The following is a 13,067-nucleotide window of genomic DNA, read 5'->3' as shown; positions in this document are numbered from 1 at the left end:
AAATATCCTAACTCAAGAAAAGAAATTAGAAAGTACCCAAGATCACCAGATAGCAACAGAATAGGGAAGTCCCAAAATAAGATAGGGGAACAGTGTTGGACCATCTGTTAGAAGAAAAGGGAGAGGTTCAGGAGGAGCATCTGCGGTTAGGTGTGAAAAGGGGGGGCCATCTATGTAAACAAGGTTATCATAGGAGTGTATGAGAGCCTATTGATTTGAATGCAAGTAAAAAGATATAAAAGACTGACAGCAAACGTATGTGGGGGGAGATCTCCAAAAGGCATGCTGCCATGCAGACCTCCATACCTTGATCGCTTCGTGTACCATCTCATCCTGTATTACATTGGTAAGTTGACAAATAAAACTATATATCCTGGAAACCAATTTTCTCTATCTCCTCTATTACATTCTGTGTAACTTGGGTTGCAATGGGTATTAGGGAGCACTCCTATTCTCCCACACAAACATGGAGTCAGATGATTACATGAGTAGCCTTCTAGAGGTTCCCTCTGGTTAGTGGACAACCGAACGGCATTACCAGACTGAACCTGGGGACCAATTAAAGCTCCATTAATTCAAAAGGCATGTGCTGGAATAAAAGGGAGAGGAGTGAAATTAGGAAGGCAGAGGAAAATCAGAGTCATATTTGGCTTAAAATGGTGCACACTCAGGGTGCGCACAAACAAGTAGGTCCTGTTCTTTGTGAGCACTCCTAGGATGCTTCTAATTGAATGCTGCAGTCTGCTTATGTCACTTCTGGGAAGGGCAGCTTGGGCCCAAGGATCACCACATTCCCAGCAGCATCTGAGACAGAGGGCTGCACAAGTCAGAGTGAGCCTACAACAGCAGCAAAGAGCAAAACAGCAACAGGTCAGGCAGAGAGTTAACAGTAAGAGCAGCAAGTCAAGTATTCTCTTATGTGGGTGATGTCATCTAAAGGAGCTCAGTGCAGATACTGACTAGAAGTTGTAGAAATTTCTAGCATCATCCCACCGCATATGTACATAAGTATTGCCACACTGGGAAAGACCAAAAAGTCCATCAAGCCCAGCATCCTGTTTCCAATAGTTGGCAATCCAGGTCACAAATACATGGCAAGATCCCCAAAAAAATTCAATACATTTTACACTGCTTATCCCAGAACTAAGCAGTGGATTTTCCCCAAGTCATTTTAATGATGGTCTATGGACTTTTCCTTTAGGGAGCCGTCCAAACCTTTTTTAAATCCCGGTAAGCTAACTGCCTTTATCACATTCTCTGGCAACGAATTCCAAAGTTTAATTACACATTGAGTCTGACGTGCAAACTCAGGTCCCTCAGTTATTTTAAAAAGCTACAGAATGCAATTCCAAGGGGAGGTGGAAAGCTATGTGAGAATAACTGGCCTGTTGTTCTCGAGAACACCTGCTACAGGTGAGTAACTTTGCTTTCTCCAGTATTCTCACATGTGGGAATCCCTAGCTACCAGGCTCACCAAAAACAATGCTAGGCCAATAGGGACACGAAACATCAAGGCCTGTACTCAATTCAACCGAAACAATTTGTGGAATAGTTGTGGAGATGCAGCCTGGAACAGAACAAAACTAGGCCTAAGAGGGTAAAGTTGGATTCTAGATATCAAACAAATTCTACAGGACTGTCCAACTTTGGATCAGAGCTTTTTCTATGTAAGTATTGCAGTACATGCTTTCAATCGGTGAAAGTATGGTAGAAACCTATGCGACCACCGACAAAGGTTTTTCTGAAACAAGTTCAGGTTGGGTTCTTGTTTCCATTAAAGCTGGCATTTGGGTATACTCTTGCTGTGTTTGTCCTTCCTTGGATTGCTGCTGCTGTTTGGTTGTCTCAAATATTTTTGATGATACGAATCAAGTGGCTCAAAAGAAGCCTCCATCAGCTGGGAGAGGACAACATTGAGATCCCATGACAAGGGTCTCAAACGCCTATTATATCCACCTCTTCATTTAGTGCTATATACTCAACTCTCCCATCTTATTTTTTAGGCTTTTAGTATTTGGGTTTTTACCACGTTCTTGGGGCCTGGATTGGCCGCTGTCGGAGACAGAGTGCTGGGCTTGATGGACCTTTGGTCTTTTCCCAGCGTGGCAGTGCTTATGTTCTTATGTAATACTGACACTTCAAATTTTGATTTTTTTCTTGCATCTACAAGCTGCTTAGAAGTTGACAGGGATAATATGCATCCTTTACTCTGTTCTCCCATTAAACACTCCTGGCTTTCTTTCACCATCATTTAAACATCTCTACTGGGATTCCCTAAATGCCCCGCTTCAATAGTATCCTTCTAAGATACTCCACACCAAATCATGCGCTCCTGGGCAACCGTCTGGTTCCCTCAATTTAGTTTAAAAGATGCTATCTCCCCTTTTTAAATGTTAGCACCAGCAGCCTGATTCCATCCCAGTTAAAGTGGAGTCTCCTTTCGGAACAGACTTCCCCTTTCCCACAATGTTGCCCAGTACCTAACAAATCTAAATCCCTATTCCCCGCACCATCCTCTCAACCACACATTGAGACATCGGAGTTGTGCCTGTCTTTGGTCCTGTGTATGGAACAGGGACCATTTCTGAAAATGCTAGGAGGATCTGGATTTCAGCTTTCTACCTAAGAGCCGAAATTTAGCTCCATAACCTCCCTCCTACATTTTCCTATGTCACTGGTACCCACACGTACCAAGACAACAAGCTCCTCCTCAGCGCTATTTGATGTGCGAGATCCACCACCTTAGCACCAGGCAGGCAGGTGAATAGGCGATCCTCACATCCACCAGCCATCCACGTGCCTAATGATCGAATCACCAACTACAACAGCTGTCCTAACCTGGGCAGAAGCTCCTGGAGACATCCTCAGTGTGAGAGGAAATTGCATCCCCTGTGGAGCAAGTCCTGGCTACCAGATTACTTCCTACTTTACCACGGTGATGCTCTTCTTCTAGGAGACCTCCCTTCCCCAAGGCAGCACAGGGGCTGCCAGACTGGAGATGGGAGTTCTCTACAAACTCCATATAGGTCTCCTGTATGTTCCTTTCTGTCTCCCTCAGCTCTTCCAAGACTGCTAGTCTAGCGTCAAGAGAACAAACTTGTTCTCCAAGAGCTAGGAGTTCTTTGCATCAAGAACACACATAAAATGTTTCTCCAAGTGGTTAACATTCAATTCAAAAGACTGGGTATCACCCCTCTCGCTGCTGGACTGCTGTCTGCAACTTAGTACTGAGTTGTTTAAAATTTAAGGTACTAGGAATATTATATTAATATAAAATGCCTTAAAATTATATGGTATATTGTGCAATTTATTTACTGTTTGCTTCTCAGAAGCTAATATAATTAAAACTAACGAAACTCCACTTGTTATCCTAATTAGAATAACTGACTATAAATGAAGAGATGTGCTGCGTGGGAGTTGGAGGAGGGTGGGTGTGTATGAAGACTGCTGTGTCTTGTAGAGGCTGTTAATGCTATGGCAGAAAGTTCTACCTTAATTAATCTAATTCAGGTACATGGCTACCTCTTCCTCACCAAAGAACAGAAAATAACTTTCTTTTAAGACAAAGTTTGAGCCCTGCTCTGCTACTATCCTTTTTAATGCTCTTAATGCTGAACTAGGCCCTGGCTAGAGACTACCTTTAGGCTGTGGCAGAAAGTTCAAGTTTAAAACTATGGGGAAAAGGGGTTTTTTACCTTTGGAGATCTATAATAAGTCTGCTATGCAGGAGCTGGTCAAAAAAAAAAAAAAAAAGAAGAAGAGGAAACTGGTGGCTACTAGACCTGTGCTGGGATTTGCCTACTAAAGATATCAGTATGTGCAAAAACCTGTCTCCCAAAAATGTTTAAGTAGTAGTAGTGAAGGTATATTTTAATGATCAGGTTGGAACCCTTGTAAAATTTTTCAGGAAATATTTAAAAGCCCTTTTGAGAAAATGGGTAAAATAGGATCCCTGCCAAACCTCAGCCTTCAGAATACTGAAACTGGCTTAATAAAAAGGTGTTGATGGCTCTCTATTCTCCCTGTCTCCTCAGCTCGAAACCTTGGGGTCATCTTTGACTCTTCTCTCTCCTTCTCTGCTCATATCCAGCAGATTGCCAAGACCTGTCGTTTCTTTCTTTACAACATCCGTAAAATCCGCCCCTTTCTTTCCAAGCACTCTACCAAAACCCTCATCCACACCCTTGTCACCTCTCGTTTAGACTACTGCAATCTGCTTCTTGCTGGCCTCCCACTTAGTCACCTCTCCCCTCTCCAGTCGGTTCAAAACGCTGCTGCCCATCTCATCTTCCGCCAGGGTCGCTTTACTCATATTACCCCTCTCCTCAAGACCCTTCACTGGTTCCCTATCCGTTTTCGCATCCTGTTCAAACTTCTTCTACTAACCTATAAATGTATTCACTCTGCTGCTCCCCAGTATCTCTCCACACTCGTCCTTCCCTACACCCCTTCCCGTGCACTCCGCTCCATGGATAAATCCTTCTTATCTGTTCCCTTCTCCACTACTGCCAACTCCAGACTTCGCGCCTTCTGTCTCGCTGCACCCTACGCCTGGAATAAACTTCCTGAGCTCCTACGTCTTGCCCCATCCTTGGCCACCTTTAAATCTAGACTGAAAGCCCACCTCTTTAACACTGCTTTTGACTCGTAACCACTTGTAACCACTCGCCTCCACCTACCCTCCTCTCTTCCTTCCCGTTCACATTAATTGATTTGATTTGCCTACTTTATTTATTTTTTGTCTATTAGATTATAAGCTCTTTGAGCAGGGACTGTCTTTCTTCTATGTTTGTGCAGCGCTGCGTATGCCTTGTAGCGCTATAGAAATGCTAAATAGTAGTAGTAGTAGTAGTGTAGTACAAAAAGTTAATGGGTTCTTTTACTAAGGTTTCACTATAATATTTAGTGTGCACTAAATGATAAGACACCTACAAAAATATTATGGGCATCTTAACACAGACTAAACCTATTAGTGCACCTTAGTAAAATGACCCCAACGTGAAGAAAAACTCAATAGGCAGATCTGACACACAAAAGTTTAAAACCTTAAGACTTGCATAGATTTATATTTAGTTGCTGAAATAGATACAAGACAGATCCCTGCCACATCCTATTGAGGATATAGGTAAAACACCCATCCCAAAACAAAAACATAAAAAAGCCAAATTCCTGCCATTTTTTTTTTTTTACTCAAATTGGGGATAAAACTGGCAGTTCAGATCTTAAGACTTTACATTTATTCTATTTCAGATCTGCCTATTGAGTTTCTCTTTATCTTTTTGTAACTCAGCTTCAGTACTCAATCCAAGGACTAGGGTCTGGCAGGGATCATTTTTTTACCTACTGTATTTCCTCAAAAGGGCAGGGATTCCTCTTTTACCTATTTCCACTGATATTAGTTTCACCTGCAGTTCCCTTTGTTCTCACTGCTGAATGCTTAATTGACGAGTTCTAAAACTAATGTGTATTACCAATGTTAAATTTGATATACTGAAAATTTTCAGTATCAACAGGGAAGATGCAATTAACAGCATTGGGAGAAATTCCACGGTTTAATCATATTGTTTTGGGCAGTTAGAACACATTGGTGGGGGGGGGGGGCACTGCTAATCATTTAAATAAGCAGTCAAAACAACCAGCAATTAAGGAGCTAGTCAAAACAAAGGGAGAAACTAATGCTGTAATCAGATGCTATAGAGAATCCATATTTAAGCAAGACACACAGATTTGGATTTGCCTTATCTTATGGTGCACTAAGCTATATACAGCGCATTAACTTGTTAGCTGCTGACTGGAGATCAATTGTTCATGAAATGCAGGAAATGTATTTTTAACATATTTTAGAAGTTCTAAAATGGCCAAATTTGAAAACATTCACAAATATGAGAGGTTGAGAAGCCTTTACCATAGACATGGGAGGGGGAGTAAAAACAATGGGCCTAATATTCAAAGGGTTTTTGCTCCTGGGTTATGCTCTTAACTTAAGCCGTTTAGAATATTTTAGAATGAGTACTACATTTATACTTAAAGAAATCACTAATCTCTTAAATTGACAAAGATAAGAACTGATTAACAGGGCCAAATTTAGGGGAGTGAAAAGAAGTTTTCAGCTTAGCACTTACATGGAGCACTAGACTCACTAATCAAATGGATAAGTACATAAGTACATAAGTAGTGCCATACTGGGAAAGACCAAAGGTCCATCTAGCCCAGCATCCTGTCACCGACAGTGGCCAATCCAGGTCAAGGGCACCTGGCACGCTCCCCAAACGTAAAAACATTCCAGACAAGTTATACCTAAAAATGAGGAATTTTTCCAGTCCATTTAATAGCGGTCTATGGACTTGTCCTTTAGGAATCTATCTAACCCCTTTTTAAACTCCGTCAAGCTAACCGCCCGTACCACGTTCTCCGGCAATGAATTCCAGAGTCTAATTACACGTTGGGTGAAGAAAAATTTTCTCCGATTCGTTTTAAATTTACCACACTGTAGCTTCAACTCATGCCCTCTAGTCCTAGTATTTTTGGATAGCGTGAACAGTCGCTTCACATCCACCCGATCCATTCCACTCATTATTTTATACACTTCTATCATATCTCCCCTCAGCCGTCTCTTCTCCAAGCTGAAAAGCCCTAGCCTTCTCAGCCTCTCTTCATAGGAAAGTCGTCCCATCCCCACTATCATTTTCGTCGCCCTTCGCTGTACCTTTTCCAATTCTACTATATCTTTTTTGAGATACGGAGACCAGTACTGAACACAATACTCCAGGTGCGGTCGCACCATGGAGCGATACAACGGCATTATAACATCCGCACACCTGGACTCCATACCCTTCCTAATAACACCCAACATTCTATTCGCTTTCCTAGCCGCAGCAGCACACTGAGCAGAAGGTTTCAGCGTATCATCGACGACGACACCCAGATCCCTTTCTTGATCCGTAACTCCTAACGCGGAACCTTGCAAGACGTAGCTATAATTCGGGTTCCTCTTACCCACATGCATCACTTTGCACTTGTCAACATTGAACTTCATCTGCCACTTGCACGCCCATTCTCCCAGTCTCGCAAGGTCCTCCTGTAATCGTTCACATTCCTCCTGCGACTTGACGACCCTGAATAATTTTGTGTCATCGGCGAATTTAATTACCTCACTAGTTATTCCCATCTCTAGGTCATTTATAAATACATTAAAAAGCAACGGACCCAGCACAGACCCCTGCGGGACCCCACTAACTACCCTCCTCCACTGAGAATACTGGCCACGCAATCCTACTCTCTGCTTCCTATCTTTCAACCAGTTCTTAATCCATAATAATACCCTACCTCCGATTCCATGACTCTGCAATTTCTTCAGGAGTCTTTCGTGCGGCACTTTGTCAAACGCCTTCTGAAAATCCAGATATACAATATCAACCGGCTCCCCATTGTCCACATGTTTGCTTACCCCCTCAAAAAAATGCATTAGATTGGTGAGGCAAGACTTCCCTTCACTAAATCCGTGCTGACTTTGTCTCATCAGTCCATGTTTTTGTATATGCTCTGCAATTTTATTCTTAATAATAGCCTCCACCATCTTGCCCGGCACCGACGTCAGACTCACCGGTCTATAATTTCCCGGATCTCCTCTGGAACCTTTCTTAAAAATCGGAGTAACATTGGCTACCCTCCAGTCTTCCGGTATTACACTCGATTTTAGGGACAGATTGCATATTTCTAACAGTAGCTCCGCAAGTTCATTTTTTAGTTCTATTAATACTCTGGGATGAATACCATCAGGTCCCGGATGGCAGCCCTAAATTTACCAGCATAAAACAAGCTCCTAAATTAAGTTTATTTATTGGGATTTATTAACCACCTTCATGAACAGATTCACCCAAGACAGTGTACAGCAGGTACAGTTTAACATAAAACTTACAATTTTGTTAACAGCATAACAGCAAAATAGGGGGCAGGGAGATATGATAGAGGTATATAAAATAAATGAGTGGAGTGGAAAGTGTAGATGTGAAGCATCTGTTTACACTTTCCAAAAATACTAGGACTGGGGGCATGCGATGAAGCTACAATGTAGTAAATTTAAAATGAATCGGATAAAGTTTTCCTTCATTCAACTGTGTAATTAAACTCTAGAATTCATTGCCAGAGAATGTGGTAAAGGCAGTTAGCTTGGTAGAGTTTAAAAAAGGTTTGGACAGCTTCCTAAAGGAAAAGTCCATAGACCATTATTAAATGGACTTGGGGAAAATCCACTATTTCTGGGATAAACCGTATAAAATGTTTAGTACTTTTTTGGGTTCTTGCCAGGTATTTGTGACCTGGATTGGCCATGTTGGCAACAGGATGCTGGGCTTTATGGACCTTTGGTCTTTCCCAGTATGGCAATACTTATGTACTAACCAAGTATAAACAAATACAATAAATGAGGTAAACCTGAAAACAATAAACTGAAACCTAAAATAGAACTACAGTGAAACAGTATAAAAAATACACATTTAACACCACTGGAACTCAAACACTGTAGATATAATACAATGTTAGCATACTTATGATATACCTAATAAGCATGCATTAGAATATTCAAAATATGGTGCTAATTATTTTCTACAATATATTTTACCATATAGCTGAGGTACCATGGGCAGATTTAAGCTAAAAACCTAGGCTCCTAAATCCGTACGTATTTCTATTTAAACTTAGGAGTTGGCTTGTTTTGGGGCCCCAGATTAAGGGAAATTTGACCCAAATTAGTTGGCCACCGGTTAGCAAAGGGCTTACTATAATCTTGCTTTACATCTTGCCATAGAACATACAGAAAAACTGTAATTACTCCTCCTCCCCCCCCCCCCCCCCCCCCCACCGTTTCACGAAACGGAGAAAGCTGGAAAAAAATGTGCCTCAACATGGTTCTGTTGAACGGTATACAAAGAGAAAGACAAAAGACGAAAAGATTAAAAGTGGCTGCGTAAACTCTGGATTTACCTCTCCAAAGCAGCATGATAAAATCTGTAATAACCTCATCATTACTCTCAGAAACTATTATAGCAGAAAAGGGTGAGAGAACTACTAGTACCTAAATAAAATCATAATTACAACGCCAAAACAATTTATAGAGTTGTTGGGGGGGGTTTTTAGGGGGGGGGGCTTTTGGGCCACAGATATAACTTCTGCCATGGGGAAAAACAGGGTCTCTGTGCGGCTTAAAAGTTACTTGAAGAGGAATTTTATTGTTACCTTTCACTACATCACACTCCACCACCTTTCCGTAAGTTTCGAATAACTGACGGAGCTCAGAGGAGCTGCAAGCAGCGCTGACGTTGCCCACAAAGATTTTGACCGTGTGCATAGGCCGCGGGCGGGAGATCTCCACCACCATGCGGCGCCCGTGCAACTCACGACCGTTCAGTTCGGCGATAGCGCGCCGCGCCGCCTCCTGCTCGCGCAAGTGCACAAAAGCGAACTGCTTCATGACGGCGCAACTCAACACTGTGCCATACTCGCCGAAAAGCGCCGCAAGCTCTTCATGAGTCGTCCGCTCGTCTACGTTGCCTACGAAGATCTTCATTGTGTTACACTTTTCTATGCTGCACTATCTCCTGCAAATGGTGGTGTCTTTCTTCAAGTGATTCAATAACCCCTTAACCAAGCCCACCTATCCACGTCTCTCGTTTGCCTGCGGTCCTATAATTTTCACTTTCAAGAGCACCCGGAAAGTGGAGACAAACAAAATGGCGGTGACAGCTCTATAGCCGTCCTTTAAAATCTCGGCCGCTGTAGAGGGATGGGTGGATATGGTGACGGGGAGAACGGCTCAACCAATCAGACGACGCACTTGCTTCTTATACCCGCCCTACTACGAAAGGACAACTCCTGCATCTGGAGTTACAAAGGCGATTGGATTAAAAAAATAAAATGAAATAAAACAGGGGCCGAGATGACGTCATAAAGCTGAAGCCAATTAGGCTACTTTCTGTTTCCCCTCCCCAGCGCGCCTTGTCATCCCCGTGCACTCAAACCAAGGCAAACAAACCTGTGCTGCACGATTTTGGAGAGAGCTGTGGAAGCAGTGACTATTCTGTCGGTACACAGTTGTTGAAAGAGAGCAAGAATTTAGGAAGAATGGGAGAAAATATGAAGGGTCTGCTATGGGCTGAGGAAAAGAATTAGCAGCAAATGTAAGAACTCTGCCTGACTGCCTGATAGTGTGGAGGTGGGGACACTGCAGAGAGTGCATGAACTTGTGTATGTTTCTGTGTCATAGAAATAGAGCTTCCCTTTCAAAATGTGGGCTGAGCTTCTGTTATGAATGGCCCCCCAGATAACCTGGCAGCTTATACAAAAAGAACTTATGAAACCAGATTTGGTGAAACAAGTCTTAATTTATTTATTATTTCTATGGCCACAGAGAGACTGGGCCAGGACTAACGCCCCCGAGGCCACTGCCTCCCCAGGGCATAAGTTAGTTTTGCAATTATATTAAATAAAAAAGCAATTTCCATATCATCATGCTGATCAATCCATAGACTGGTGGGTTGTGTCCATCTACCAGCAGGTGGAGATAGAGAGCAATCCTTTTGCCTCCCTATATGTGGTCATGTGCTGCCGGAAACTCCTCAGTATGTTCTCTATCTCAGCAGGTGGTGGTCACACACAGCAGCAGCTCTGGCTAGGTCTCCAAGCCTAATTTTTAGGTTTTGTTGAGTACCTGGGGTTGAGGGCTCTTTTTGAGCAAGTGCAAACCTGGTGGCGCCAGGTCCCTCCTTTTCTCCCCCCTCCCGCTGGCTCCGTTAAAAAAAAAAAAAAAATTTTTGGACATCCTTAAGGGCGTTTATTTCAACGTTTATTTAAACGTTTATTGCAGCTACTCACTGGGACACCAGTTCGTTACAGCTCGGAGAGAGAAGCAGGTCATTTTTACCTTTTTATAGCGGGCAGGGGGTTTCCCGATCGATCTCCACGTGGCCTAAGGCGTCGGAGGGTGAGGGCGCGAAGAATCGCTCCCCGGACCGCGTGTGCGCTTCTAGCGGGGATGCGGGGGTCTTAAAGTCTGATTCGCCCTTGTTGGGTGTCAGTTTGGAGGCCGGTCAGTGTCCCGGGTCTTCCTCCTGTGCGGCGGTTTTTCCCGCCATAAACGCCCATCCCCCGCTGCTCGCCTATGCCATCTTCGCCGGCCACTCTGCTCGGACGGCTTCTTCTTGGGCCGCCCTTGAGCTGGGAGACGTTAATGCCATGGCCGCCCTTGATTTGGGCGATGGCAAAAAAGCGGCTAAAGTTAAGCGCCGTTCTTCCCGCGCGGCTCCTTCGCGGAGTGTCGCGCCGGACGCCATCTTGGATGCACAGCATGTTTCTCCCCCGCTCTTGCGAGCGCCGGTTGAGGGTGAGTCTAGGGCTGTGGCCCAGGCTGCTGAAGTGCACAGTCTGGGGGGTTTCTCCCCCGAGTTTATTTTGCTGCTGCATCAGGCCTTCCTTATGCAAAACGCTGCCCCTTCTCCCTTGTCCGATAAAGGGGTTGAGGCCCCCGGAAGTAAACGCCCTCGGGGGAATTCCCAGGCCTTAGAGGACTCTGTCTCCTCTGATGTAGATGAGGGCAGCGTATCTGAGTTCTCCCAACGGTCCTTTGGGGATTCCTTGGAGGAGACGGATTCCCGCTCGGATGGAGCGGATGACCCCTCTGCAGCACGGATCTTTCACTCAGAGGATTTGCCCAACCTGTTAGTGCAGGCCATGAGCATTTTGAAGATTTCCTCTCCAGAGGACGTCTCTCCCTCAGCCCCTGTTGGCTCCACCATTATGCTGGGGACGAAGCGCCCGCCTAGAACCTTCCACGTGCATGATGCCATGCACACCTTAATTTCGGCTCAATGGGATGTCCCGGAAGCGAGCCTCAAAGTGGCTAGGGCTATGTCCCGCCTCTATCCTTTGCATGAAAGTGAACGGGAGGCCTTTCTTTGGCCTACCGTGGATTCTTTAATCACTGCGGTGACTAAGAAAACGGCGTTGCCGGTGGAAGGTGGCACGGCCCTAAAGGACGCCCAAGACAGAAGATTGGAGGCGGCCTTAAGGTCGTCCTTCGAGGCGGCTGCCTTAAGTTTGCAGGCCTCAGTTTGCGGCTCCTATGTGGCCAGGGTGTGCCTGACGATTGTGCAGCGGGCTTTCCCCTCGGATCCTTCCTTGAGGGCTGATTGGCCGGCCCTGGAATCAGGCTTGGCTTATTTGGCAGACTTACTGTATGATGTCTTGAGAGCCTCGGCTAAAGGTATGGCTCAGACAGTCTCTGCGCGGCGGTGGCTTTGGCTGAAACATTGGTCTGCTGACCATGCCTCTAAGTCCCGCCTGGCTAAGTTGCCTTTTAAAGGCAAGCTGCTCTTTGGGGTCGAGCTGGACAAAATTGTGACCGATCTCGGCACGTCTAAGGGCAAGAGGTTACCAGAGGTCAGGGCTCGGGCCAGTGCTCGCCCCGGTATCTCCAGAGGACGGTTTCAGGAAGCCCGTCGGTACCGCCCGGGCAAGTCGGGCTCCTCTGCCCCCTCTTCCTTCAAGAGGAACTTCTCCCCCAAGCAGCATTCCTTTCGCAGAGACCGCCGTCCCGGAGGTGCGCCCTCCGGTCCTCCCCCAGGGTCTCGTACCCAATGACGGGGTCCTGGTCCATGGCCCAGTGCAGATTGGAGGACGCCTGTGCTGGAAGTCATCAGAGACGGCTACAAGCTAGAGTTCTGCCGACCCTTAAGAGACGGGTTTGTACTCTCTCCCTGCAAGTCTCCGGTCAAAGCTGTGGCAGTGCAGCAGACCTTGGACAATCTGATCCGCCTGGGTGCAGTCGTTCCGGTGCCAGAAAATCAGCTTGGCAAGGGACGTTACTCCATTTACTTTGTGGTACCAAAGAAAGGAGGTTCTGTCCGGCCTATCCTCGACCTCAAAGGGGTCAATCGGGCCTTGAAAGTTCGGCACTTTCGCATGGAGACTCTCCGCTCTGTTATAGCGGCAGTGAAGGCAGGGGAGTTCCTGGCATCCTTGGACATCAAGGAAGCGTACTTGCATATTCCCATCTGGCCTCCTCATAAACGCTT

General features: G+C 45.2%; 1 protein-coding gene across 2 annotated transcripts in view; it reads right to left on the bottom strand.

Annotated features, from left to right (window-relative positions):
* LOC115479635 (RNA-binding protein 14-like) overlaps positions 1-9,740 on the bottom strand; it is a 151,547-nt gene extending 141,807 nt beyond the window's left edge. Inside the window, exon 1 of one of the 2 annotated variants that reach the window (XM_030217688.1) lies at positions 9,235-9,740. In XM_030217688.1, coding sequence (XP_030073548.1) covers positions 9,235-9,565 — 331 coding nt within the window. In that variant the 5' untranslated portion in view covers positions 9,566-9,740. The remainder of the gene's footprint in view (positions 1-9,234) is intronic. The other variant, XM_030217689.1, reaches the window with a different exon arrangement.
* Between the last annotated feature and the right edge of the window lie 3,327 nt (positions 9,741-13,067).

This window comes from Microcaecilia unicolor, chromosome 11 (genome assembly GCF_901765095.1).
Source record: "Microcaecilia unicolor chromosome 11, aMicUni1.1, whole genome shotgun sequence".
NCBI classification, from domain to species: domain Eukaryota; kingdom Metazoa; phylum Chordata; class Amphibia; order Gymnophiona; family Siphonopidae; genus Microcaecilia; species Microcaecilia unicolor.
This window is presented reverse-complemented; position numbering and strand designations above follow the sequence as displayed.